The sequence below is a fragment of the Bufo bufo genome, chromosome 2, assembly GCF_905171765.1.
Source record: "Bufo bufo chromosome 2, aBufBuf1.1, whole genome shotgun sequence".
NCBI classification, from domain to species: domain Eukaryota; kingdom Metazoa; phylum Chordata; class Amphibia; order Anura; family Bufonidae; genus Bufo; species Bufo bufo.
Window position 1 is genome coordinate 92,031,444 of NC_053390.1, and position 26,838 is coordinate 92,058,281.

Genomic DNA, 26,838 nt, shown 5'->3' on the forward strand with positions numbered 1-26,838 from the left:
GCTCGGCTGTGTAGTCTGTGTGAAGTCATGTGACGCTGGCCACGTCACATGACCCCTCTAGTTCCCTATTTAAACAGGCAATCTGCTGGCCACAGATTGCCTGTTACTTAGGTTCCACCTGCGATTTTGTCTTTCCTGGCGTACTGACCCCCTGCTGAACTCCTGACGATCCTCTGCTGACTCCTTTGATACTTCACGACTCTCCTGGTATTTATGACCCCGGCTTCTCCTGACTATTCTCTGCTTGCTTCATTTGTACTTTGTAGATTTCCTGGTATTGACTCGGTCTGTTCAAGTTCTGTTGTTTGTCTGTCTGTCATCCCTGCACTTATTCCAAGCTAGGGATTGCCGTCCAGTTGTCCCCTGTCATTAGGACTTGCGAGGCAAGTAGGCAGGGCCAGGGGTGAGGGTGGAGCTCAGTGGTCACTTCCCTCCCCCTGTGTGTGTGTGTACGTGACCGTTACAGAATAACAGGCCTACTGAAACCACTGTACCATGAATCCTCTAGTGACCCTGACTGAGCATGTGTCAAACCTGACGCAGATGGTGCAGGAGCTAGGGGAGAAGATTCTTTCCCTAGAAATAGGACAATATGCCGCTGCTCCTCAGGCCTCTGGTCCAAACTTGAGCCCTCATATGGAGCCACCAATCAAGCTTCCAGAGCCCTTCTCTGGAGTTCGGAGGAAGTTTCACTCCTTTAAGGAGAGCTGTAAATTGTATTTTAGTTTACGCCCCTTGTCTTCCGGGTCGGAAAGTCAACGGGTGGGCATTGTTATTTCCCGCTTACAGGGGGATCCCCAGGAGTGGGCCTTTTCTTTACCCCCTGATGCTAGTTGTTTAACCATGGTAGAGGTTTTTTTTCAGGCTCTGGGTACCCTGTATGATGAACCAGACAGGGCCCTGGTAGCCGAAACTGCGCTGAAAGCATTGGTTCAAGGCAACCTCTCTGCAGAGGAGTATTGCACCCAATTTAGAAGGTGGTGTGTTCCCTCAGGGTGGAATGAGCCAGCTCTTAAGTGTCAATTCAGGTCAGGCCTATCTGATAATCTAAAAGACCTACTAGTGAGTTATCAGCTCCCTGAGACTCTTGAGGAGACTATGACCCTAGCAGTCCGACTCGACCGACGTGTGAGAGAAAGACGACAGGAACGACAGTTCTCTTCTCAGGTACTGGTCCAGTCTGAGGGTTGCACCAGGAGTGGTGTGGAGGTCTCCTCTGAAGAACCTATGCAAATTGGGATGACCAGATGCGATCAGCGCCGCAGACGTGGGATCTGTTTCTACTGTGGAGATCCTGACCATTGGATCAATCAGTGTCCAAAGAGGATCCTTTCTGATAAGGCTTCCAAGACAAGACCACCAAGGGACCAGGTACTCCCTGTTATTACTAAGAGTAAGCTTTTAGTTCCTATAACAATTTCTCTGGGTTCTAATAAGTGGTCGGGTCAGGCCTTTATAGATTCGGGCTCAGCGGCCAGCTTTATTGACCAGCGGTATGCTACTAGACAGGGTATTCCAATTTTTGTTTTACCCACGCCCATCCATATCATGGCCATCGACTCCACTCCCCTGGTGGGGGGTACTGTGAGGTCATGTACCTCAGAGATTTCCTTAGCTGTGGGAGTGTGCCACTTAGAGAAATGTTCCCTGTTATTCCTAGAGAACTTACCAGTCGAGGTGGTATTGGGGATGCCGTGGCTCCAATTACACAATCCTACGATTGATTGGACCAGAGGGGAACTGGTGAGTTGGGGATCTGAGTGTGGCTCGTGTTTGGCTAGAATACGGGTTGGGTTCTCTGTGGAGACTAAGGTATTACCTGCAGCCATAAAGGAGTATGCTGATGTGTTCTCGTCGTCGTCCACAGAGGCTCTTCCTCCCCATAGACCTTATGATTGCGCCATAGTCCTGGAGAAGGGGGCAAGGTTTCCTAAGGGGCGTATTTACAATCTTTCCAAATCTGAACGTGAGGCCATGGAAGATTGCATTAAGGAGAGTCTCATTAAGAGGCACATTAGACCCTCCGTTTCTCCCATGGGGGCGGGGTTTTTCTTTGTTAAGAAGAAGGATGGTGGTCTTAGACCGTGTATAGATTACCGGAAATTAAATGAGATCACTATCCAGAATACTTACTCCCTCCCATTGATTCCGGATTTATTTAACCAGGTATTATGGGCAGCCTGGTTTTCTAAGATTGATTGATTTAAGAGGAGCATACAATTTAATCCGAATCAAGGAGGGGGACGAGTGGAAAACAGCATTCAATACCCCGGCTGGTCACTTTGAATATCTCGTTATGCCTTTTGGACTCAGCAATGCCCCGGCTGTGTTCCAAAATTTCATGAACGACATTCTTAGGGAGTTCTTGGGAAAATTTGTCATTGTATATCTCGACGACATTTTGATATTTTCCCCTGATTTTAAGAGTCATGTGTTTCATGTTGGACAGGTGTTGGAGGTGTTGAGAGAGAACCAATTATCTGCTAAACAGGAAAAATGTGTTTTTGGGGTGCAGGTGATTATATTTCTCGGACATGTTCTGACTCTCCATGCCATAAAGATGGATCCTAGCAAGGTTTTAGCGATTAAGGGATGGGTAAGACCATCATCCTTAAAGGCCTTACAACGTTTCCTTGGATTCGCTAACTACTACCGTAAGTTCATAAAGAATTTCTCGGTAATCGCTAGACCACTGACCGACCTCACTAAAAAAGGGGCGGATCTGGAAAATTGGTCTACTGAGGCCTTAGATTCATTTGAAACCCTAAAGGATGCTTTCAGTAGCGCTCCCGTTCTAACCCAGCCAGATCAGAAAAAAACTTTTATCGTGGAGGTGGATGCTTCTGAGGACGGGGCAGGAGCAGTCCTCTCGCAAGGTCCTGCTACCCTCACTAACTGGAGACCTTGTGCTTTTTTTTCCAGAAAGTTTTCCCCCTCTGAGAGAAATTATGACATAGGAAATCGGCAGCTACTGGCCATTAAGTGGCATTTGAAGAATGGAGCCATTTTCTTGAGGGGGCAAAACATTGTGTTACTGTTGTTACCGATCATAAGAACCTAATGTTTCTCGAGTCGGCTAAAAGGTTAAATCCCCGTCAGGCTAGATGGGCATTGTTTTTTACTCGCTTTAATTTTTCCATAACTTTCAGACCTGGAAGTAGAAACGTGAAGGCCGACGCACTCTCTCTGAGTTTCTGTGCGTACCAGCCTACAGAGACTCCACCTGAAACCATTTTACCAGCTAAGGTCTTCGTAGCAGCCTTGTCTCAGAGCATCACGACTCTCATCAAGGCTGAACAACACCTAGCTCCGCCATCCACTCCTACAGATAAGTTGTTTGTTCCCGTACAGTTTCGTCTCCAACTGCTGGGTGAGTGTCATGACTCTGTTTTTTGTGCACATCCAGGCATTGAGGGCACTAAAGAGCTGGTTTCCAGATCATTCTGGTGGCCTACTTTAACTAGAGACGTCAAGTCTTATGTGTTGGCCTGTGAGGTTTGTGCGAGGTCTAAGACCCCTAGAACTCGCCCCGGCTGGGGATTTACGACCCTTACTCATTCCCAGTAGACCCTGGTCTCATATCTCGATGGATTTTATCACTGATCTGCCACCTGCAGAGGGTAAAACTGTGGTTTGGGTAGTGGTTGATAGATTCAGCAAGATGGCTCACTTTATTCCCCTGCCTAAACTCCCGAGTGCGAAGACCCTAGCATCTTTGTTTGTGGAACAAATTGTACGTTTACATGGCATTCCAGAAAATATTGTATCTGACAGGGGTGTGCAGTTTGTGTCCAAGTTTTGAAGGGCCTTCTGTCTGAGATGCCGGATTTCTCTGTCCTTTTCATCTGCTTATCACCCTGAAAGTAATGGACAGACTGAGCGCCTCAATCAGTCGGTGGAACAATTTCTCAGGGCATATGTTGCAGATGGTCAACAGTTGTGGGTGAAATACCTTCCATTAGCAGAGTTTGCTCTGAATAACTGTGTTAATTCCTCTGCTGGGGTCTCTCCATTTTTTTGTAACTATGGCTTTCATCCTCATTTTCTTTCTGGGTCATCCGTCTCCTCCTCTAACCCTGAGGCGGATAGGCTCTCCTCTGAACTGTGCACTGGAAAAGGCTCAAGATACTCAAAGAGTCAAGGCCAATAGGAGACGTTCCACGGGGGTGAACTTTCAGGTGGGTGATAAGGTGTGGTTGTCCTCTAAAAATCTTTCACTCAAAGTTGCTTCAAGAAAGTTTGCTCCTCGCTTTGTAGGGCCGTACAAAATCGTAGAGGTGATTAATCCTGTATCATTTAGGTTAGAATTGCCCAACTCGTTCCACATTCACGATGTATTTCACAAGTCCCTACTAAAAAAATACATCAAACCTATTGTACCGTCACAAGCCGCGCCTCTGCCTTTTCTGGTTAAGGATTCTGTGGAGTATGTGGTATCTAAAATTGTGGATGTCAGGAGAGTGCGTAATTCCTTGCAGTATCTGGTGCACTGGAAGGGCTATGGACCTGAGGAGAGGTCTTGGGTATCAGCTAGGGAGGTTCTTGCCCTAGACTGGTTAAGAAATTTCATGAGGATCATCCCGAGAAGCCGTCACCCGAGTCCTTGGGTCCGGTGGCCCCGCGTAAAAGGGGGGGTACTGTCACGGCGCCGTCTAAGAGGCGGGCACGTCCAGAGCGCGCGCGCATCATCAGTGCGTCCAGCGTCACCCTCGCTCCTGATAATACTATGTGTGCATCTATCTGCATTCATGCTAATGGTTTTAGGGCTGAGCACCGAGCTGATCACTCGGTGCTCGGCTGTGTAGTCTGTGTGAAGTCATGTGACGCTGGCCACGTCACATGACCCCTCTAGCTCCCTATTTAAACAGGCAATCTGCTGGCCACAGATTGCCTGTTATTTAGGTTCAACCTGCGATTTTGTCTTTCCTGGCGTACTGACCCCCTGCTGAACTCCTGACGATCCTCTGCTGACTCCTTTGATACTTCACGACTCTCCTGGTATTTATGACCCCGGCTTCTCCTGACTATTCTCTGCTTGCTCCATTTGTACTTTGTAGATTTCCTGGTATCGACTCGGTCCGTTCACGTTCTGTTGTTTGTCTGTCTGTCATCCCTGCACTTATTCCAAGCTAGGGATTGCCGTCCAGTTGTCCCCTGTCATTAGGACTCGCGAGGCAAGTAGGCAGGGCCAGGGGTGAGGGTGGAGCTCAGTGGTCACTTCCCTCCCCCTGTGTGTGTGTGTGTGTGTACGTGACCGTTACAGGTGCACTCATTGACCACCCATAGGTCATGGACCATCCTATACCTTTTATTCTCTTTTTCCTAATGGGGTATAATGGAGAATTACAGGGAGAGGACGATAGCTTAACTGCCCCATTTTCCAACAAGTCTTTGACCTGATGTGAGAATATATCTTGTTGGGCACTAGACAGTGGGTATTGAGCCTCATAGGGTAACACATTAAGATTTTTGAGAGTTACCACTACCGGAGGCACTGGAAGCCTACCAATATCTTCAGATCCTTTTGCCCATAAACTAGGTGGTAATTGATCAAGCTCAGGGGCTTCAGCTCCTGAGCTGTCCTTAACCTCTGCCTGTACAGTCGTGGCCAAAAGTTTTGAGAATGACACAAATATTAGTTTTCACAAATTTTGCTGCTAAACTGCTTTTAGATCTTTGTTTCAGTTGTTTCTGTGATGTAGTGAAATATAATTACACGCACTTCATACGTTTCAAAGGCTTTTATCGACAATTACATGACATTTATGCAAAGAGTCAGTATTTGCAGTGTTGGCCCTTCTTTTTCAGGACCTCTGCAATTCGACTGGGCATGCTCTCAATCAACTTCTGGGTCAATTCCTGACTGATAGTAACCCATTCTTTCATAATCACTTCTTGGAGTTTGTCAGAATTAGTGGGTTTTTGTTTGTCCACCCGCCTCTTGAGGATTGACCACAAGTTCTCAATGGGATTAAGATCTGGGGAGTTTCCAGGCCATGGACCCAAAATGTCAACGTTTTGGTCCCCGAGCCACTTAGTTATCACTTTTGCCTTATGGCACGGTGCTCCATCGTACTGGAAAATGCATTGTTCTTCACCAAACTGTTGTTGGATTGTTGGAAGAAGTTGCTGTTGGAGGGTCTTTTGGTACCATTCTTTATTCATGGCTGTGTTTTTGGGCAAAATCTTGAGTGAGCCCACTCCCTTGGATGAGAAGCAAACCCACACATGAATGGTCTCAGTATGCTTTACTGTTGGCATGACACAGGACTGATGGTAGCGCTCACCTTTTCTTCTCCAGACAAGCCTTTTTCCAGATGCCCCAAACAATCGGAAAGAGGCTTCATCGGAGAATATGACTTTGCCCCAGTCCTCAGCAGTCCATTCACCATACTTTCTGCAGAAGATCAATCTGTCCCTGATGTTTTTTTGGGAGAGAAGTGGCTTCTTTGCTGGCCTTCTTGACACCAGGCCATCTTCCAAAAGTCTTCGCCTCACTGTTCGTGCAGATGCGCTCACACTTGCCTGCTGCCATTCCTGAGCAAGCCCTGCACTGGTGGCACTCTGATCCCGCAGCTGAATCCTCTTTAGGAGATGATCCTGGCGCTTGCTGGACTTTCTTGGACGCCCTGAAGCCTTATTAACAAGAATTGAACCTCTTTCCTTGAAGTTTTTGATGATCCTATAAATTGTTGATTGAGGTGCAATCTTAGTAGCCACAATATCCTTGCCTGTGAAGCCATTTTTATGCAACGCAATGATGGCTGCACGCGTTTCTTTGCAGGTCATCATGGTTAACAATGGAAGAAAAATGATTTCAAGCATCACCCTCCTTTTAGCATGTCAAGTCTGCCATTTTAACCCAATCAGCCTGACATAATGATCTCCAGCCTTGCGCTCGTCAACATTCTCACCTGAGTTAACAAGACGATTACTGAAATGATCTCAGCAGGTGCTTTAATGACAGCAATGAAATGCAGTGGAAAGGTTTTTTTGGGATTAAGTTAATTTTCATGGCAAAGAAGGACTATGCAATTCATCTGATCTCTCTTCATAACATTCTGGAGTATATGCAAATTGCTATTATAAAAACTTAAGCAGCAACTTTTCCAATTTCCAATATTTATCTAATTCTCAAAACTTTTGGCCACGACTGTACTGTCTGCAGAGCCATGAGTGCACAATTTTGTTCAGGATTTAGGCCAGTGGAGAGAGTAACAGTGCCGTCTTTGCGGAACTGTATATTGGCCTGTATCTTTTGTAAGAAATCAGCTCCAAGTAAATTGAGGGGGCAGGTGCTACTTACAACAAACAGGGATAAAGTTCCCAGAGGCAAGTGTAGATGAGGACTGCAACTTGATACCTCTAAGGATTTGGTGGTGGGATTATGTTGGACAACACCTTCAAGTCCATAGCATGGAAGGGTTATGTCAGTAAGCCAGTGTGGAAGGGCGACAGTCTCAGAGAGTACACTGCGGGCTGCACCAGTGTCAATTAGAAATGGGATGTCTTTTCCGGCCACCTCCAAAGTTATACTGGGGGAGGGGCCGGCAGGAGGGGCGGTGACTGCCATATACTGTGAGAACCCTCCTGACACTGGTTTGCCTGCCTCCTAGACTGAAGGAGGAGGAGGAAAGTCTGACTGTTGTTGACTTCCCCTTTCTTGGTAAGCTTGCCACAGATGGCGACTTTAACAATGGCGTTTGATATGACCTGGCCTGCCACACCCAAAACAGACTCAGGGCAAGGACTGATTGTCTGCACTCATTACAGTCATTATGGCTCAAGTTCTCCTTGGGGCATTTGCTTTCAATCCTTTTGCTATCTGTTCTAACTGGTCAAAGGGCAAGGACTTCCATTCGGGATGGACTGAAGTTAAAAGCTTGTTTATTTCTGGATGCAGACCGTCCACTCGGGTACGGGATAGAAGGCGCATGTGGACTGGTTCTTTCAGATTAAATCCCATGTCCTGATAAGTTTGTTTAACCCTCAGTACAAACTTCTCTATAGATTGTCTTATCTTGTGTAATATCTTGGAGTGTAGAGGACTGTTCTGCTAACTTCTCCTTTGCCCACGCTTGCAGTCCATGTATGAAGTGTATTCCAGAATCCTCCTCACGGGGATCAAAATTGGCCCCGTTCAAAGTAGGCTCTTTTATATGGTCTAGCACTATAGAGGAATAATCTCCTGTTTTGTTTTCTACTATACTCTTTAAATCAGACCATGTGCAGCCATATGTTTGATATACCTGCTGCATTTTCCTGTAGAACGGCATGGGATGTGTTTCTGGGTCAGGCAGCATATTCACTATGGTAAACAGCTGTTGTGGTGTGAAAGAAACATATTTGAGTGGCCCGGTGAGTGGTCTTATCTGGCCAAAGGTGTTAACTATAGTTTCATAAGTTTTGAGTTCTGTTTTCTTTATCTGATCACGTAGGGTATCCAGTTGCTCTTGAAAGTTAGTGCTCCGGGGGAACAACCATCTTATGGTTGTAATTCCTTCTGGAGTCGAATCTGGGGTGCCTTCATATTGCCCACCGGGTCCCCCTGGTGACTGTGCAAAAGATCTTGTATTAAGGTTGGAGCTAACTGGCTGTTCACCTACGGGGGTACCAGTACTGTCTTCAGGATATTGCTTTGCTGACTCTTGTGCCATATTACCAGTTGTCCCTTCTGCCTCACCTTTTTCATCCCTTCCGGCAACCATGATATTCATAGGTACCTGAGGTGGGGGTTTAACTGTCCCATCCGGATAGACTATGGGATACAATGGAGTAGCCTTTGAGGTGGGAGGTTTTGGACAGAGAGGTATCCCTGGTCCAGTATGTGGCGGTGGTTGTGGACAAGATGGCGCAGTGGCTGGGACTGGGAGGGTACTCACAGGAAACATGGACACATGATGATGTGGACGTGGTGCCCCAGAAGCTAGACAATTCTCTCTAAAGATTGGATTCTGTTATCCACATACATAACAAATCCATGCATCATCAGTTAACTTGACGCTATTTTTACAGGGCGGTGGCCAGTCAGCACTTCCTAATTTCTTCATGGTACAAACAAACATTTTTAACTTTTCATCATATTCCTGGCATCCTCCCGTCTCCTCCAATTCCTTACTACAATCCCGCCATGCTCTGACTAGCGGAGTTAACTTTTGATCTTCTAGTTTTCCTCATTTTTCCTTCAACAAGTTGTCCCATGTTTCACTACACAAGGTTCCACCCTTTGGTATACCAAAGTTATTTTCTAACCTACTGAATCCCTTTAAGAATTTCTTTCCTTTCCTGTTTTTTTTACATACCGGGTAGGTACAAAAGAGTCCTTAGTCAAACTCTTAGAGTTTCCCATCTCAACTCACTCTGCGGTCACGCTGGAGCCTACTGGAGCCGACCAGGGGAAGGACTAGTCGGATACGTGCCTGAAGCCTGTTTCGAGTCTAATTCCGAGGCAAATCACTGGCCAGCAGATTAAACCGATTCCTCCCCTTCTGAGACCTCTTCAGTGATAGACACATGCCCTGACTGTCTGTCAGGTTCAGGCAAGTGAGGCAATCTTTGACAGGCTCAGTAGTTATCCTGTCTCCTTCCCCACTGCGTTCAACAAGGTAACACAATAGCAACTGTCACAAAGATCTTCTAAAATATACACTATTTAACTGTGGGGTTCTTACTCACATGCCCTCGAAGATGCCCCAAACTGCTGCCGCACCTTTGAGAGGCTACACCAGGGGACACAATACAAGTAGGATGACTTTAATTTTCCTACCTTATTTTACGGGCTGCAGTCCCGGTGTCCGTTAGTGCGCCTCCCCTCGTCTGGTCTCCGGGGGTACGGGAACAGGGGGTCCTGTCTTTGAGCCCCACGTTGGGCGCCAAATTTGTCTTGGTTCTATTTTGGTTCTGACCTGAATGTCAGTTAATTTGTGACAGCTGTTTCCAATTATCCTATTTTTAGGTAATATTGCAAATACGTGCACGAAGAAGGAACTGACTCACCACATCAAGTTATGAGGCAATACTCTGCTTTATCGAGGAAGTTACATTCTTATATACCCTTATCAGGGCGTTATCTAATAAGCGTATTTATGATAGGCTTAATGTTAATGTCCAGTATCTCAAGGACACATACTTAGTTCTGCAGTTCTGCAATTTGCTATTTATGGATATATAAAGTGCGCAGGTTATATGTTATCCTATTGCATACAAGCTTACTTTGTGTTTTATTATGTGCTTCTTTGTGGTTTCCGTTCAGCTCAAGCAAGCATGTGATTATTTGGTAATTGCAAGACTGAGAAGGGGAAGTAGGGGAGAAGAGGGAGGGGGAGACAGACAAGAGGGAGAGACAAGAGGGAGACAAATCAAGAATACATTCTGCCTATCGATAATTCCATAACAGTATGGCCATATGAACTCCAAGAGTACCTCTCTTTATCCGCTGTTGCAACTTGGGGGAAGGAAGTGGTCACCGACGGAGCAATGCCTTTTCTGGCTTTTGCTTTTTGGCCACTGCAATGCAGGTGCAGATCAGTTTAGCGTCTGCAACTCAACACCTATCATGAGATACCATACCTTTTATGGATTTTTGGAGCTGGCAGAATGAGAATGCGCCTGTTGTCCAATCAAAGTTCTGTGCTAGTACTCAATGTACTTAGCACCTCTGCAACTGCCCTATCTGCTCCAGGAATCCAAAAGCAGGTTCTAACCTAGAATTTCAATGCAGCTATAAACAGTGGTGCTCAGAGACTAGGCTTCGTCCATGCTGACTTCTGTGGTTGCAATATTAACCCTTCCCAACATTTCTTATCCATTGAAATTACAGCTCTGTTTAACTGCATATGAAAATGGCTGCCTCCAGAAAAATCTATATGGCAGCCTCTATGAAAGTTTCAGCAGACGGAACACTGAGCGTGTCACAATAGAACCCTTCAGCATCCATGGATGATGACATCACAATGGCCTCTTGCTGGCTTCCTTCCTGGCAGCGGCCATGATTCTTCATTCTTCAGTCAGGTGTGGAACCATGCACATCAACAGATATGGTGCCAATCCACAGGTAAGGGCGCGTTTTTGTTTGTGTCAAACGAAAGTGTCAGTTTATGGAAAGATTTGTTTGAGGGAAAAATGGCATTTCTGTGCAGATTGGATTACTGTACAGCATCTATTAGCAGGCCCAGAATACAAAAACCTTCTTATCTTTTTCTGATGAACTCCAAGAGTACCTCTCTTTATCCGCTGTTGCAACTTGGGTAAAGGAAGCAGCCACCGACGGAGCTATGCCTTTTCTGGTTCTTGCTTTTTTCGGCTGTTTTTCGTTTGCCTTTATTTTCAGGTTCCGGTTGTGTATGGGTTAATAACTTATTGTCAGTGAATCAATTTCCGTTAGTGGTACAGTCAAAGTTGATGAAAGAGTTAAATGCGGATAGAATTGCTGGTCCTTTCCCTTCCCCCCTTTTATCGATTTTCGTCTTTCTCCCTTAGGTGTTGTGCCTAAAAAGGAACCGAATGCCTTGCGATTGATTCATAATTTGTCCTTCCCTTATCGGGCATCATTGAATGACGAAATCAATAAGGCATTGTGTTCCGTGAAATATGCTACTTTTGACTCGGCAGTTGATCTGGTTCGCTCATTTGGTAAGGGAGCTCTGATGGCGAAGGCCGATATTTAGTCGGCTTTTCGTTTATTGCCTGTACACCCTTCTTGTTTTAATTCTCTTGGTTTTCATTTTCAGGGTTTATTTTATTTTGATAAATGTTTGCCTATCGGATGTTCTCTGTCTTGTTTTTATTTTGAAGCCTTTTCCTCTTTTCTAGAATGGTTCGTCTCTGTTAGGTGCATGAAGGGTTCAGTAACGCATTATCTAGATGATTTTTTGTTCATAGATCCTGTTGACTCCCAAGTTTGTTCTGATCTGTTAGATTCCTTTTTCGGTATTTATTCTGAGTTTGGTGTTCCTTTGTCTGTTGAGAATACTTTTTATCCTGTTGATTGTTTAGAATACTTAGGCATTATAATTGATTCGGTAAAAGGTGAGTTTCGTCTTCCTGCTTAAAAAGTTATTTGAATTTTTCATTGATTACTGAACTGGTGGGTTTAAGGAAAGCAACGGTGAAAGAAATTCAATCTTTGTTAGGTCTCTTGGCGTTTTCGTGTAGAGTTATGCCAATTGGACAGGCTTTTTGTCGGCAGCTAGTGTCTAAAATTTCAGGTATTCGTAATCCGATTTTTCAAGTCCGTTTGTGTAAAGATATCAAGGACAATTTTGCAATTTGGTTAGAATTTTTTCAGCAATATAATGGTCGTTCTTACTGGCAGGAGTAATTTGTATCGGCTCCTTGGCTAGATTTGTTCACTGATGCTTCTGGGGCTATTGGATTTGGGGCTTATTGGAGCGGTCATTGGTGTGCTTCTGAATGGCACTCATCATGGGTGGCTAATGGTGTGACTAGGAATATTGTGGTTTTGGAACTGTTCCCTGTTGTAGTGGCTCTAGTTTTATGGGGTAGGTTCTTTGCTAATAAAAAGGATTTTTATGCACACGGATAATAGTGTTATTTGCTGTTAATTGTTTGTCCTCTAAATGTCCACTTGTTGTTAAGCTGCTGGGTCATTTAGTTCTTCTCTGTGTAAAATTGAATATTTGGTTGAAGGCACAACATATTCTAGGTATAGATAACTCTGTTGTTGATGCCCTTTCTCGCTTTCAGTTTCAGAGATTTCGCACATTGGCAAGAGGGGCCGATATAGACTGGGAATTGTGCCCTCAGTATCTGTGGAATCTGATTTGGTCTTAGGTATGTCTTATCTGCAATCATCAGTATCTCTGTCCACGTGGTCCGATTATGTCCGTTCTTGGAGTCGTTGGTGTCAGTTTGTGAAATGTAGGGGTTAGTCCCCTTTTTAGGTAGCGAGGTTTCTGCAATAGCCTTTTGTTTGTCGCCTTTTAAGGATCGTTTGGCTCATGCAACGGTTGTTCGGATTTTATAGGGTGTGTCATTTTTTCTTAAGGTGCTAGGTGTTTCTTCTTTCTTGGACTATTTCATGGTGAAGCAAATCTTAAAGGGTTATAAGAGAGGTAACTGTTCCCCTGATAGTAGACGTGCTATATCACCCGGTCTGTTGGTTGCTTTGTGTAAGGCTACATCTGCGGTTTGCGTGAGTGATTATGAGGCTTTACTTTTCTCTACTGTTTTTCTATGCATTTTTTTGGGCGCTTTTAGGATTAGCGAGCTGTTGCCAAACAACGGAAGGTCTAATCTGGGATTGCTTTTGGAAAATGTACATATTCATTCTAATTATGTTTTGTTTTTTCTTCCTAGTTCTAAGACGGATCAGGCTGGAAGGGGTTCTTGGATTCGAGTGGGCAGAATCAGGTCAGGTAATCTCTGCCCGGTAAGTATATTATCACCTTTTTGGTTCCGCAGGCCAGTAGACGGTTCATTGTTTTTTATTCATTTGGATCTTTCCCCGCTGACACAATATCAATTTCGGGCAGTATTGTACAGATGCCTTAAGGAGTTGGGTTTAGAGGGTTTTCGCTTTACTTCACACTCCTTCAGAATCGGGGATGCCACTACAGCAGCTCAATCAGGGTTGGGTACGTCTTTGATGAAAAAGATTGGTAGGTGGTCCTCTAACCGTTATAAGCTGTATGTTCGTCCGATCCCTGATGTCATCTAATGCTTTTTGTTTCTTAGGTTTCAAAGGGATCACCGTATGGATTGTCGGCCATTCTTTCGTTTATTGGGCCCTGCGTAGAGCATCAGGAAGATCATACGGTGATAACCTTTCATGGTCTACGGACGTCGCAAGAGTTTATTGGAATGGAGTTAGAGGCATCGTTGGGAAGGGTTTATTGACATCATTTTGGAAATGTGTACGCTGTATCCGGACCCTGATGTTATTATCTTTCATGCATGCGGCATGAAACGCACCTTTGTTCAGGTGCGGCGGTTATTTCCTGATTCTCGTCTTATCTTTTCTGAAATGGTCCTGCGCTTATTGTGGCTGTCTTATACAAATTTTAAATAGTTGGACAGAATTAGGATCCACATAAACAGAATTATGGCAAGATTTATGCCCTTAGTTTGGGGATTTTCATATAGGCACGTGGACTTGGAGGGAGGTTTGTCCGGCCTTTATTTCTCAGATGGTATTCACCTTTCAGACAATGGCCTTGATAATTTTAATTTGTATTTTCAGGCAATGATCGAGATAGCTATGGGTTGGGGGGGAGATAGCTATGGGTGGGGCCCCCTGTTTAAGTTGGCATGGTCCGGTGGGTAAAGTCGCTCACTGAAATAGTGAGCGGACGAGTTTATTCTGGTATTTAGGCCGAGCTTATGGCTGGTCTAATCTGTGTTTATTAAGTTATATGGTTCATGGTTTTAAGGTCGTTAATTTTAAGCTGTTCTTTAATAAAGCTGGTCGTGGCCATCACGTCAAGTCCACGTGTCTTATTTACATTTATTTATGGTTGGGAAATAATGTTTATACACTATATATTATGATCTATAATCCCATGATGGAATCCCGAAATTCTTATATGGAGGGATTCTCATGGGATTTTTATCATCCTATATTGCTTATGGCTGTTTTGGCGGGAATTTTCCCGCCAAGAGTGGTGGTCAAGTTGGCTAAAAATAGCCATTGTCTCTGGGTAGAGGGTAAATGAGGATAGATTGGCTGTTAAGGTTACCTATGAGGGGTCGTTGCTGGGCAGAGTAAATGTTGATGCCCAGCAACAGTCAGGTCATTGGGTGAGGTATATCTTGTGGGGGAGCAGTTTGTGTATATATATTGCGGTGGCTGGCAGTTCTAGCGCTGCCAGCCAAGCCGCAAGTGAGGAGCTGCTCCCACCCTTGCAATTGGTATTGCCACGCCTGCTTTATTAGAAGGAGGGGTAAAGTCGCTCACTGAAATGGGGAGAGGACGAGTTTATTCTGGTATTTAGGCCGAGTTTATGGCTGGTCTAATCTGTGGTTATTAAGTTATATGGTTCATTGTTTTAAGGTTGTTCATTTTAAGCTGTTCTTTTATAAAGCTGGTCGTGGCCAAATCTTTCCATTAAGTCAAGTCCACGTGTCTTATTTATATTTATTTATGATTGGGAAATAATGTTTATACACAATTATGATCTATAATCCCATGAGGTGACCCTTTAACTTTTTTCTTATAAAATATCGCCATCTAGTGGACAGTCTATGTTCCAACGCCATAATAAGATTACAACTACAACAGCTCAAGTAAGCTTCAGCTATTATTTGTTTTTTTTGCTCTATCTACAGCAAATATACGCCTGAAAATCTCCCTATGTGTAATCTAAATGTATAGTCCTGATGTCTACAACAGTATAAGATAAGCAAGTAGATGTTAGAGGTGCTCGTATCTATACAGTCCATCTAGTAGTCAGGTGTAAAGGGTTAAAACCATTAAAAGCAATCTTAGCAAGGTATTCACTCCACTCAAATTGGGGATAAATAAGATCAGCACATGTACTTGTAGCCCGCCACACCTCTCGCGCCAAGTCCTCCTGTCTGGTATAGGGGCAGCAGTCACCAGGGTGGAGCTCAACATGTTTCAGGGACAATCTCCCCTTCATCAGGACTACAATAAATTCAATGGACAATACATTATATTTTACGTACTTAAATACTGTTCTTGCAGTTGTACATGGTCCACACACATCCGGGCCACCAGATAAACAATCAGAAGTAATTTCATTTCTGGGTATTCACTGAAAGTGCTGGTACAAAACCTTTTATATATATCTTTATTAATGCAGAATAGTGCAATAGAAATGGTCCTTCTAAAATGACCTAAAAGCATGTAAAAAGGTCTAAATACAATAAAAGTGACTGTCAGTAGCAGGGGTGCACCTAGTCTTTCTGCTGCCTGAGGCAAAAACTGAAACCTAACCCCTTTGCCACAATGAAAGCGCTCATTGCCAATGGCCCTTCCGCTGCCCCCCTCTTGCCTCTACCTGGTGCTGCCTGAGGTGGTGCACCCCTGGGCACTAGTGTTCTTACTGAAGTCACTTCTGCGTTCTACACTGGAATGCATTGCGATCTTATAATAAAACATAGGAAAGCCTCTCCTAGAGGCAATTCCACTACAATGGAGGACATCAGAGATGTATCAGAGATGTACTCAAAAATGTATCAGAGATGTACTCAAAAATAAGGTGTCGTCCCATTCTGTCCAAATTGCAGGGGGCGCCAGGCAGCAGAAATTTCAATGAGGGCCACGTTAGCCTATGGCTCCCATCCCCTCCGTTAGGCCTGAAGCCTATAAGGCAGTAGAGCGAAGCAGGACTCGGTCACGATTACCTCTCTGTGACCTCCTGCGTCGAATCTCGCGAGAAGACGCGATGACGCGGCGCGGGAAGGCAGAGAGAGGCGTTCGTGACCGCCTGCGTTGGGATGCCACAAGCTGTAATAGAGAGAGGTAAGTATGAATTATTATTTTTTTATGTACCCTACCCTAATTGCAGAGGTAATGGGCACTATAGGGGCACTATGGGGGTGAGGGAGGAGCAGAAAGAGGAGGACCACTGAGGACATCATACGAATAAGAGTGGAGTGGCCACTATATTAATAATAAAGAGGCGGCCAATACATTAATAATAAAGAGGGGGCCATTATATTAATAACGATGGGGGGGGCCATTATATTAATAACAAAGAGGGGGCCATTATAATAATAATACAGAGGGGGTCATTAAAGGGAACCTGTCACCGGGATTTTGTGTATAGAACTGAGGACATGGGTTGCTAGATGGCCGCTAGCACATCCGCAATACCCAGTCCCCATAGCTCTCTGTGCTTTTATTGTGTAAAAAAACTGATTTGATACATATGCAAATTAACCTGAGATGAGTCCTGTACGTGAGATGAGTCAGGGACAGGACTCATCTCAGGGTAATTTGCATATGTATCAAATAGTTTTTTTTACACAATAAAAGCACACAGAGCTATGGGGACTGGGTATTGCGGATGTGCTAGCGGCCATCTAGCAACCCATGTATGTCCTCAGCTCTATACACAAAATCCCGGTGACAGGTTCCCTTTAATATTAATAATACTAATACAGAGAGGGCCATTATGATACAGGGGGAATAATATTATGGGGAATGGGGGACTATCTGTATGGCTCTAGAGTATTGGGGGCAGCAGGATGACAGTGTTGAGACACCAGGAAGGAGAGGATGATAGTAAAGTGAGGAACCTAAATTTTTTGGTGTGAAACTCTGCAGAGACGAGAAGCGGCTGAAAGAAGGTGTCATGGCGGTCTTATCTCCGAATGCAGACACTGAGGAAAGAGTCTACATCCCAGGAGAGGTCACTGGATGTAACAGGTATAGTACTGTATTCTCCTGTATATAATAATGTCCATCCCCATATCTGTTTCACGGTAGGGTTGGAGGAGGAGATTGAAAATTTGGCCCACACTGCTGCATCCTGGCCCCAGACTTCAGGTCACACTGTGCGTGTCTTGAATTTTGGGTGCTCACACCCATTTACAACATTATCTGTACTCAGAAAGCTATCACTGTGTTATCTGTGGGGTTACATAGGACTGCAGGTGATATCTACTACATTATCTGTACTCTGAGAGGTAACACTGTGTTATCCTTTTTGAATCCAGAGGGAAAACAAACCAGGCTGGTATAGTGAGCTATATTTATATAAGGAGATATATAACGCGAGTTTGACAGCGACGCGTGGTTGATTAAGTGTGGTTGCGTAAGTGTGTGACTTAAGATTAAGTGAGGGAGTATCTGAGAGCTAAATTATTTGTGGACATTGATGAGTGGCTGTGTTTGACTGTATTGTGTGCTGTGATAACACTTTTTTTTTCCTTCTCCAGGGGTTGCACATGTGAGCAATTAGGGTGTGGCTGTCTAATTAGGGTGTGGCTGTCTAATTAGGAGACTATAAAAACTCAGCCGTGAGAGCAGCACAGCCTTTTTGAATCCAGAGGGAAAACAAACCAGGCTGGTGTAGTGAGCTGCATTTATATTTATATAAGGAGATATATAACGCGAGTTTGACCGCGACGCGTGGTTGATTAAGTGTGGTTGCGTAAGTGTGTGACTTAAGATTAAGTGAGGGAGTATCTGAGAGCTAAATTATTTGTGGACATTGATGAGTGGCTGTGTTTGACTGTATTGTGTGCTGTGATAACACTTTTTTTTTTCCTTCTCCAGGGGTTGCACAGGTGAGCAATTAGGGTGTGCCTGTCTAATTAGGAGACTATAAAAACTCAGCCATAAGAGCAGCACAGCCTTTTTGAATCCAGAGCGAAAACAAACCAGGCTGGTGTAGTGAGCTGCATTTATATTTATATAAGGAGATATATAACGCGAGTTTGACCGCGACGCGTGGTTGATTAAGTGTGGTTGCGTAAGTGTGTGACTTAAGATTAAGTGAGGGAGTATCTGAGAGCTAAATTATTTGTGGACATTGATGAGTGGCTGTGTTTGACTGTATTGTGTGCTGTGATAACACTTTTTTTTTTCCTTCTTCAGGGGTTGCACAGGTTAGCAATTAGGGTGTGGCTGTCTAATTAGGGTGTGGCTGTCTAATTAGGAGACTATAAAAACTCAGCCATGAGAGCAGCACAGCCTTTTTGAATCCAGAGGGAAAACAAACCAGGCTGGTGTAGTGAGCTGCATTTATATTTATATAAGGAGATATATAACGCGAGTTTGACCGCGACGCGTGGTTGATTAAGTGTGGTTGCGTAAGTGTATGACTTAAGATTAAGTGACTTTAGATTCAGTTTAGCCAGTTTCCAACGCTACCCCAACGCACGTTTCGGCGTGCCTTCGTGCCCCTGACGAAGGCACGCCGAAACGCGCGTTGGGGTAGCACCACCCTGGGTCTCTTTGCACAAGGTTTGTTTAGGTGAGCTTCGGTCTCCTGGTGCCCCCCTCTGGCTATATGATCTTTCTGTTTATCTACACTTGGTCTTTTTATGCAACATACTTCCATCTTTACTTGTGCATGTGTTGACCCTGCTTCACCTGGCACCTAATGGTTCCATCACTTATTCATTACATGGGTTGGGCATTGTACCCAGCACTTTCTTTTCCCATGCTATACTCTATTATTCCATTCTTTCATCCGTGTGTTTTTCCTCCCGAGGTGGCGCTCTTTTTTGTTCTCCGCTCTCATCATCATGTTTAACGGCATCATATGTATTAGCTTTCTCTATTTCTGTCATTTTGAATCGTGTTCTAATAAAATTTATATATTTTTGGTACTATGAGCTCTTTTTCTCTTTGTTTCTGCTGTTTCACTCGGGAGCTTGTACCGAGTTACACGTTTGGTGTATCCCCTTTGGTTGCATTGGGTGGGCACTGCCCCTTACCCGTCCCGTGGATACCCTAGGTCATTTTGCTTGTTTATTTTTACTAAATGAGATAGACAAGGCGGCAAATCATAATGAGGTGGTTATTATGGGGGACTTCAACTACCCAGATATAGACTGGGAAACTGAAACTTGTATATCTTATAAAGGAAACAGGTTCTTGGGAATAACCAAAGACAATTACCTCTCCCAACTGGTTCAGGACCCGACTAGAGGGACGGCCATACTGGACTTAGTATTAACCAATAGACCTAACAGAACAACAGACGTGCAGGTTGGGGGACACCTGGGAAATAGTGACCATAAAGTAATAACCTTCCAATTATCATTCAAAAGAGCATTTCTACAGGGAGGAACAAAAATACCAAACTTCAAAAAAGCGAAATTTAGCCAACTAAGAGAGGCCATAGGCCTAACTAAATGGGATAAAGTCCTCACAAATAAAAATACAGCCACAAAATGGGATATCTTTAAAAGCATCCTAAAATCTCATTGTGAGAGGTACATACCGTATGGGAATAAAAGGTTAAGGAACAAAAAGAAACCAATGTGGATAAACAGAACTGTAAAGAAAGCAATAAATGACAAAAAGAAAGCATATAAAACACTAAAACAGGAGGGTAGCACGGAAGCACTGAAAAACTATAAGGAAAAAAATAGAACATGTAAAAAACAAATAAAAGCGGCCAAACTAGAGACCGAGAGATTAATTGCCAAAGAGAGTAAAACTAACCCTAAAATGTTGTTCAATTATATAAATGTTAAAAAGTATAAATCTGAAGGTGTCGGCCCTCTACAGAGTAATGAAAGGGGAGTCGCAGAGAGCGACGAGGAGAAAGCAAAGCTGTTAAATATTTTTTTTCTCCAATGTATTCACTGAGGAAAATAAACTGTCAGATGAAATGCTGAATGTAAAAATAAATTCCCCATTAAAAGTGTCCTGTCTGACCCAGGAAGAAGTACAACAGCGACTTAAAAAGATTAAAATAGACAAATCGCCAGGACCGGATGGCATACACCCCTGTATTCTAAGGGAATTAAGTAATGTCATAGCCAGACCCTTATTTTCCCCTCCCCCACGACAGCACCACTGAGAGATGGCTCCGCCTCCATGGACAGGAAACCTGTAGCATAAAAAAGGTGGAGCCACTCTCCCGCCTCAGTGAGGTTTCCTGTCCTGGAGCAGGAATCTTGTAGCAAGTTTTTCTTCTAGGGACCCATGGCTTGGAAATCCTAGGAAAGCCTAGAGAGCCATGGGTCATGCCAGTCTTAACCAGGTGCGGAGTTTACCTGAGGGATGGGGGTTGGTCCAGGCCAGCCGTTCGTTCTGAGACTGAAGACACCGGTCCCTCAAAGGAGTGTGACCGCGTGGGGCCGCGATGCAGAGCGGCTGATGGAGGACACGCCAGAGGGCGGCTGTCCCAGGCGCGCACCCCGGAGGGACTGCAGGCTGAAGCCGGAGCAGTGGAGCACGCCGGAGCGCCAAACCGGAAGTCGCGGGAATGACGTCAGGTAAGACGTGCGTTCCACAGTGGGGTTCCGGTCAGGTGACGGGAAATAAAAGGATGATGTCTCAGTTCGGCAGTTCTCGGAGCGCATTGAGGTCGGCGGACCTCACTAAAACTCTGGGCCACCAGTTTTTCTCCTCCTCAGCGTCTCCAGGCGGATCAGAAGGGTGAGAGACAGACCACTTCGGTTTCAGGCACAGCGCTCCCAGGGAACATGTGGAACTCTCAGAGGAGAGGTGCTGTTCCCTGCGACATATTTACTATTATCCTCTATGCCTCCAGGATGGAAGAGGATAAGAGACCAGAGGAAGCAGAAACTGAAAAACAGACGCCGGTATAGAAGATGCTTCTAAAGGGGTAAGACACAGGATTTTAATGAAGATACTAATGTATGTCTTTTGTATCTATCATTTGTTTTTTTAGATGGCACCTAAAAAAGCTGTATCAAAAAAGAAATATAAGGAATGTGCATTGTGTAAATGCCCCTTGTCTACTTCTTATACCAAAAGATTATGCCAGGATTGTATTGAGAAGACCCTGGCGGAAGAATCCCCAAATTTCATGAAGGACATTAGAGAGCTAATTAAAACGGAGGTTAAGGAATCCCTTAACACATCTAAAAAGTCTAAAAGATCAGTAGAAAAGACGGATTCAGACGTAGAGTCTATAGGTATTAGTGAGGAGGATAGGGATGAGAGGTCGGAAGATTCATCCTTAGAGGAAGAAGAACAAGAGAAAAAATTTCTATTTCCGGTAACTGATACGGAAAAATTGCTTAAAACTATTAGGGCTACGCTAGAGCTAGAGGACATCAGAGAAGACAGGTCTATGGCGGACACAGTCTTTGAGGGATTGCGTGAAAAGAAAAGAAGATGTTTTCCCTTACATAAGAGGATATCGGCTTTAGTTGAAAAGGAATGGAAAAAGCCGGACAAAAAAGCCTTTATTAGTAAAAATTTTGAGAGAAAGTACCCCTTTGAAGAGGAGGCTACTGCTTCATGGGATAAAGCACCTAAATTAGACGTGGCCATTTCTAAAGTTTCCAGGAGATCTTCTTTACCATTTAATGATATGGGATTTTTAAAGGACCCGCTAGACAAAAAGATAGACTCTTGCCTCAAGAATACTTGGGAAGCATCTACAGCTTCTTTTAGACCCAACATAGCAGCTACAGTTACGGCCAGGTCCTTAGCCTTGTGGCTGGAGAGACTAGAAGGACAGTTAAGAGATAAGTGTCCTAGGGAACAAATTTTAAATTCATTGCCAACCCTGCAGAAGGCGGCAGATTTCCTATCGGATGCTTCCGTTGAGGCGGTTCGGTTGGCAGCCAGATCTGCTTCAACTTCAAACTCTGCCCGTAGAGCCCTTTGGCTTAAGAACTGGAGGGGAGGCGACATGGCCTCTAAACATCGGTTGTGTAGTATCCCCTGTCAGGGGCAGTTTTTGTTTGGCCCAGAGCTGGATGCCCTCTTAGAAAAAGCAGCAGATAGAAAAAAGAGAATGCCTCAGGAATCCTCCTTCTCACAGTTTAGACCTTACAGACGTCCCTTTCAGAATACCTCCAGGTTTCAGGGAAAGAGACAACCGGGGGATAGAGATCAGTTTCCCAGACCAAGGGGATCAGGCGGTAGAGGCTTCATGTTTGGAAGTTCCTCCTCCCAGAAGGACAAGCTGTCGAAAAAATGACGACAGACTACAGGTAGGAGGGAGACTAAAATTCTTTCCCTCCGCCTGGAGAGAAATTGCAGGAAAATGGGTGACTGGAATTGTAACAGAGGGTTTAAAACTGCAGTTCAGAGGACATTGTCCTCAAAGATTTGTGGTTACAGGAAAATCCAAAAAATTGGCAAAGGAGGTGGATCAGCTGATAGAGAAAAAAGTGTTAGTACCGGTACCAAGGGCAGAACAGGGGGAGGGCTTCTACTCTACTCTGTTCTTAGTCAAAAAACCGGACTGCTCCTACCGAACAATTATAAATTTAAAACAACTAAACAAAAATCTGGTGATAAAAAGATTCAAGATGGAAACCATAAAGTCTGCAATGCATTTAGTTTTTCAGGGATGTTTCATGGCGGTGTTAGATTTGAAAGACGCATATCTACATATCCCGATGCATCCCCGCTTCCAGAAATTTCTGAGGGTAGCAATTGTAGAAAACAAGGGAACCAGACACCTACAGTTTCAGGCCATGCCCTTTGGCCTATCAACGGCTCCGATAACCTTTACCAAGGTGATGGCAGAGGTGGCATCCTTTATTCGGAAGGAAGATATTCTGTTTCTACCCTATCTAGACGACTTCTTGATTATAGCAAAAGCACTAGAGAAATGTCGGAATTCTGTCCAGATGGTAATTCAGATCCTAGAGCAACTGAATGTCTGACCGCTTCCCTGCTCAGACATCTCCACTGCGCCTACGCCGATGACATCATAGTGCTCCGAGGAACAGGCGCAGTGGAGATGTCTGTGCAGGGAAGCGGTCAGACATTCACTGCGCATGCGCCGAACAGAGACGCGCACGGGGAGGATCGCATTCAGCAGGAGATGGGCGGGCTGGAGGGACGCGCTGGGCGGCGGCAGTTTATGAAGGTAGACGGAGCCTCTAGGTGCTAATGACGCCCCCATAGCACCTAGAGGCTCATTAGCATATAGATATAAGTTCTTTTTTTTGCGAAACGGCTGCCCCAAAACCTATTATATTAGGATGGTTTGTTAGAGCAGACACTAGCGGATCGCTAGTGTCTGACAGCTAAATATGTCAAACGAAGTGATAGAAACCCTTTAAAGAAATCCAAGTTAGAACCCAGCACAAGCCAGACATTCTTGGGATTACAGCTGGACTCTGTGCAACAAAGGACGCTTCTTCCATCAGAAAAGATAGCCAGAATCCAGAACGAAACCCGGAGAGCTCAGGAGAATCCGAGTATGTCAGTCCGAAAGGCAATGTCTCTATTAGGATTAATGACTGCCTGCATCCCAGCAGTACGATGGGCACAGTTTCATTCAAGAGTATTACAGGGGGAAATATTGAATACAACAAGACGAAGGAAAATAACCCTGGACTCCCAGATGTATCTCAGCCAGAAAACCCTTATCTCCCTCAACTGGTGGTTGGAGGTCGAAAACTTAGACCAGGGTATCCCGTGGAATTACCCCGATCCAGTAGTGATTACAACAGACGCCAGCCCATGGGGGTGGGGCGCACATTTCCGGGGTCAGTTGAGGCAGGGAATCTGGTCCCCGTTACAGAGGCAGTTCTCTTCCAACAGGAAAGAATTGAGAGCAGTATTATTAGCCTTAAGGACAGCCCTTCCAGAACTGCAGCACCAGCATGTCAGGATCATGTCGGACAACAGAACGGTGGTGTCATACCTTAACCGTCATGGAGGTACCAAATCCCGATCTTTAATGAGGGAAACAGAGATGATATTCTCAGTGATAGAAGGGGGTTTAACTCACATATCCGCTCTGCATATAAAAGGGGAAGGAGAATGTCCAGGCCGACTTTTTAAGCCGCCATCGTTTGAAACAGGGAGAATGGTCCCTGGACCCATCAGTATTTGCGAAAGTCGTGGATCTATGGGGGTTACCAGAAATAGATCTTTTTGCCACCAGGGAGAACAGACAGGTAGCAAGGTTTTGCTCCCTCAGCCCTTACAAATCCCCATTTGGGGTGGATGCCTTCCTCCTAGAATGGAAATTTCATCTGGGATATGCCTTTCCCCCTCTTCAACTTCTTCCCAGCGTCCTCAAAAAAATAAGGGAAGAAAAATCGGACATGATAGTGATCGCCCCCTTTTGGCCAAGGAGGGCATGGTTCTCTCTTCTCAGGTCCATGTCGGTAGCAGAACCATGGAAAACTTAGACCAGGGTATCCCGTGGAATTACCCCGATCCAGTAGTGATTACAACAGACGCCAGCCCATGGGGGTGGGGCGCACATTTCCGGGGTCAGTTGAGGCAGGAAATCTGGTCCCCGTTACAGAGGCAGTTCTCTTCCAACAGGAAAGAATTGAGAGCAGTATTATTAGCCTTAAGGACAGCCCTTCCAGAACTGCAGCACCAGCATGTCAGGATCATGTCGGACAACAGAACGGTGGTGTCATACCTAAACCGTCAGGGAGGTACCAAATCCCGATCTTTAATGAGGGAAACAGAGATGATATTCTCAGTGATAGAAGGGGGTTTAACTCACATATCCGCTCTGCATATAAAAGGGGAAGGAGAATGTCCAGGCCGACTTTTTAAGCCGTCATCGTTTGAAACAGGGAGAATGGTCCCTGGACCCATCAGTATTTGCGAAAGTCGTGGATCTATGGGGGTTACCAGAAATAGATCTTTTTGCCACCAGGGAGAACAGACAGGTAGCAAGGTTTTGCTCCCTCAGCCCTTACAAATCCCCATTTGGGGTGGATGCCTTCCTCCTAGAATGGAAATTTCATCTGGGATATGCCTTTCCCCCTCTTCAACTTCTTCCCAGAGTCCTCAAAAAAATAAGGGAAGAAAAATCGGACATGATAGTGATCGCTCCCTTTTGGCCAAGGAGGGCATGGTTCTCTCTTCTCAGGTCCATGTCGGTAGCAGAACCATGGGTTCTTCCCGAGATTCCGAATCTCCTGAGGCAGGGCCCAGTAATGCACCCAGAGGTAGAATCTTTACATCTTACGGCATGGAGATTGAGAGGGCACACTTAATTAAGGAGGGATTCTCAGAAGCACTAATTTCTACTATTCTTAGTAGCAGGAAAAAAGTGACTAACACTATTTATGCCAGAATATGGAAGAGATTCCTATCCTTTGCAGGTCTTGACACCAGTATTTGGCCAGAGAGGATTTCCACCAGACAGGTCTTAGAATTTTTACAGAGAGGGCTATCTTTAGGATTAGCAAAAAGTACCCTGAAGGTTCAGGTTTCGGCCCTCTCAGGTTTAAGCGGTAGGAGCCTGGCCATGGATCCCTGGATAGTCAGGTTCTTCAGGGCAGTGGATAGGGTTGCACCAGTCAAGGGACCCAGATTTCCCCCCTGGGACTTGAACTTAGTTTTAAAAGCCTTGACCACTCGTCCATTTGAGCCCATTGAAGATTGCTCGATTAAAAATCTCACGTTAAAGTTGGTTATGTTGATAGCTCTTATTTCAGCACGTAGAGTTAGCGAGCTTCAGGCCCTATCTATCAATCCCCCGTTTATGACCATACGTGAGGATAGGGTGATACTAAGACCAGATCCAAAGTTCATTCCTAAAGTACCTTCTAAAACTAACAGGTTGCAGGAGATAGTTCTCCCAGTCTTTTTTCCAGAGCCAAAATCTGAGGATGAAGAAAGATGGCACTTATTAGACGTAAGAAGGTGCCTGATCCAGTACCTAGGGAGATCCAAGGACTGGAGAAAATCCTCGTCCTTGTTAGTCTTGTACGCTGGGGCTAGGAAAGGTAATGCTGCCTCCAAAAGTACCATCGCCCGGTGGATTCGGGAGCTAATTTCTTTAGCCTACTCCTGTTCTGGTCTTTCTCCTCCACTATCTTTGAAGGCTCACTCTACTAGGGCGGTGTCTACCTCCTGGGCAGAAAGGTCTAGTGTTTCTATTGACCAAATCTGCAGGGCGGCCACGTGGGCTTCTCCCTCTACCTTCTATAAGCACTATAGACTTCAGCTTGACTCCATCTCTGACCTACTTTTTGGTACTAAAGTATTAGAGGTTGTCACCCACCCTTGAATTCTACGTAATCTCTCTCAGTGGTGCTGTCGTGGGGAGGGGAAAAATGATGATTACACTTACCGGTAATCAGATTTTCCTGACCCCACGACAGCACCCGTCTAATTCCCTCCCTAAGGTGGTGGTTGGTGTTAAATTTCACGTGCTGAGATGCAAAAAACAAAAACAAAGGGGAGTCCCTCTCATACTCTGTAAACCCACTGAGGTGGGAGAGTGGCTCCACCTTTTTTATGCTACAGGTTTCCTGTCC

The 26,838-nt window shown here is 44.9% G+C and overlaps 1 protein-coding gene across 1 annotated transcript; it reads left to right on the forward strand.

The window, feature by feature from the left end:
• The first annotated feature begins 24,618 nt into the window (after positions 1–24,618).
• Positions 24,619–26,604, forward strand: LOC120991344. The gene is made up of 2 exons (XM_040420172.1): positions 24,619–24,707; positions 25,443–26,604. Exons 1-2 carry the CDS (start codon positions 24,690–24,692, stop codon positions 26,586–26,588), a joined length of 1,164 nt encoding a protein of 387 aa, XP_040276106.1. The 5' UTR covers positions 24,619–24,689; the 3' UTR covers positions 26,589–26,604.
• Positions 26,605–26,838: the final 234 nt, after the last annotated feature.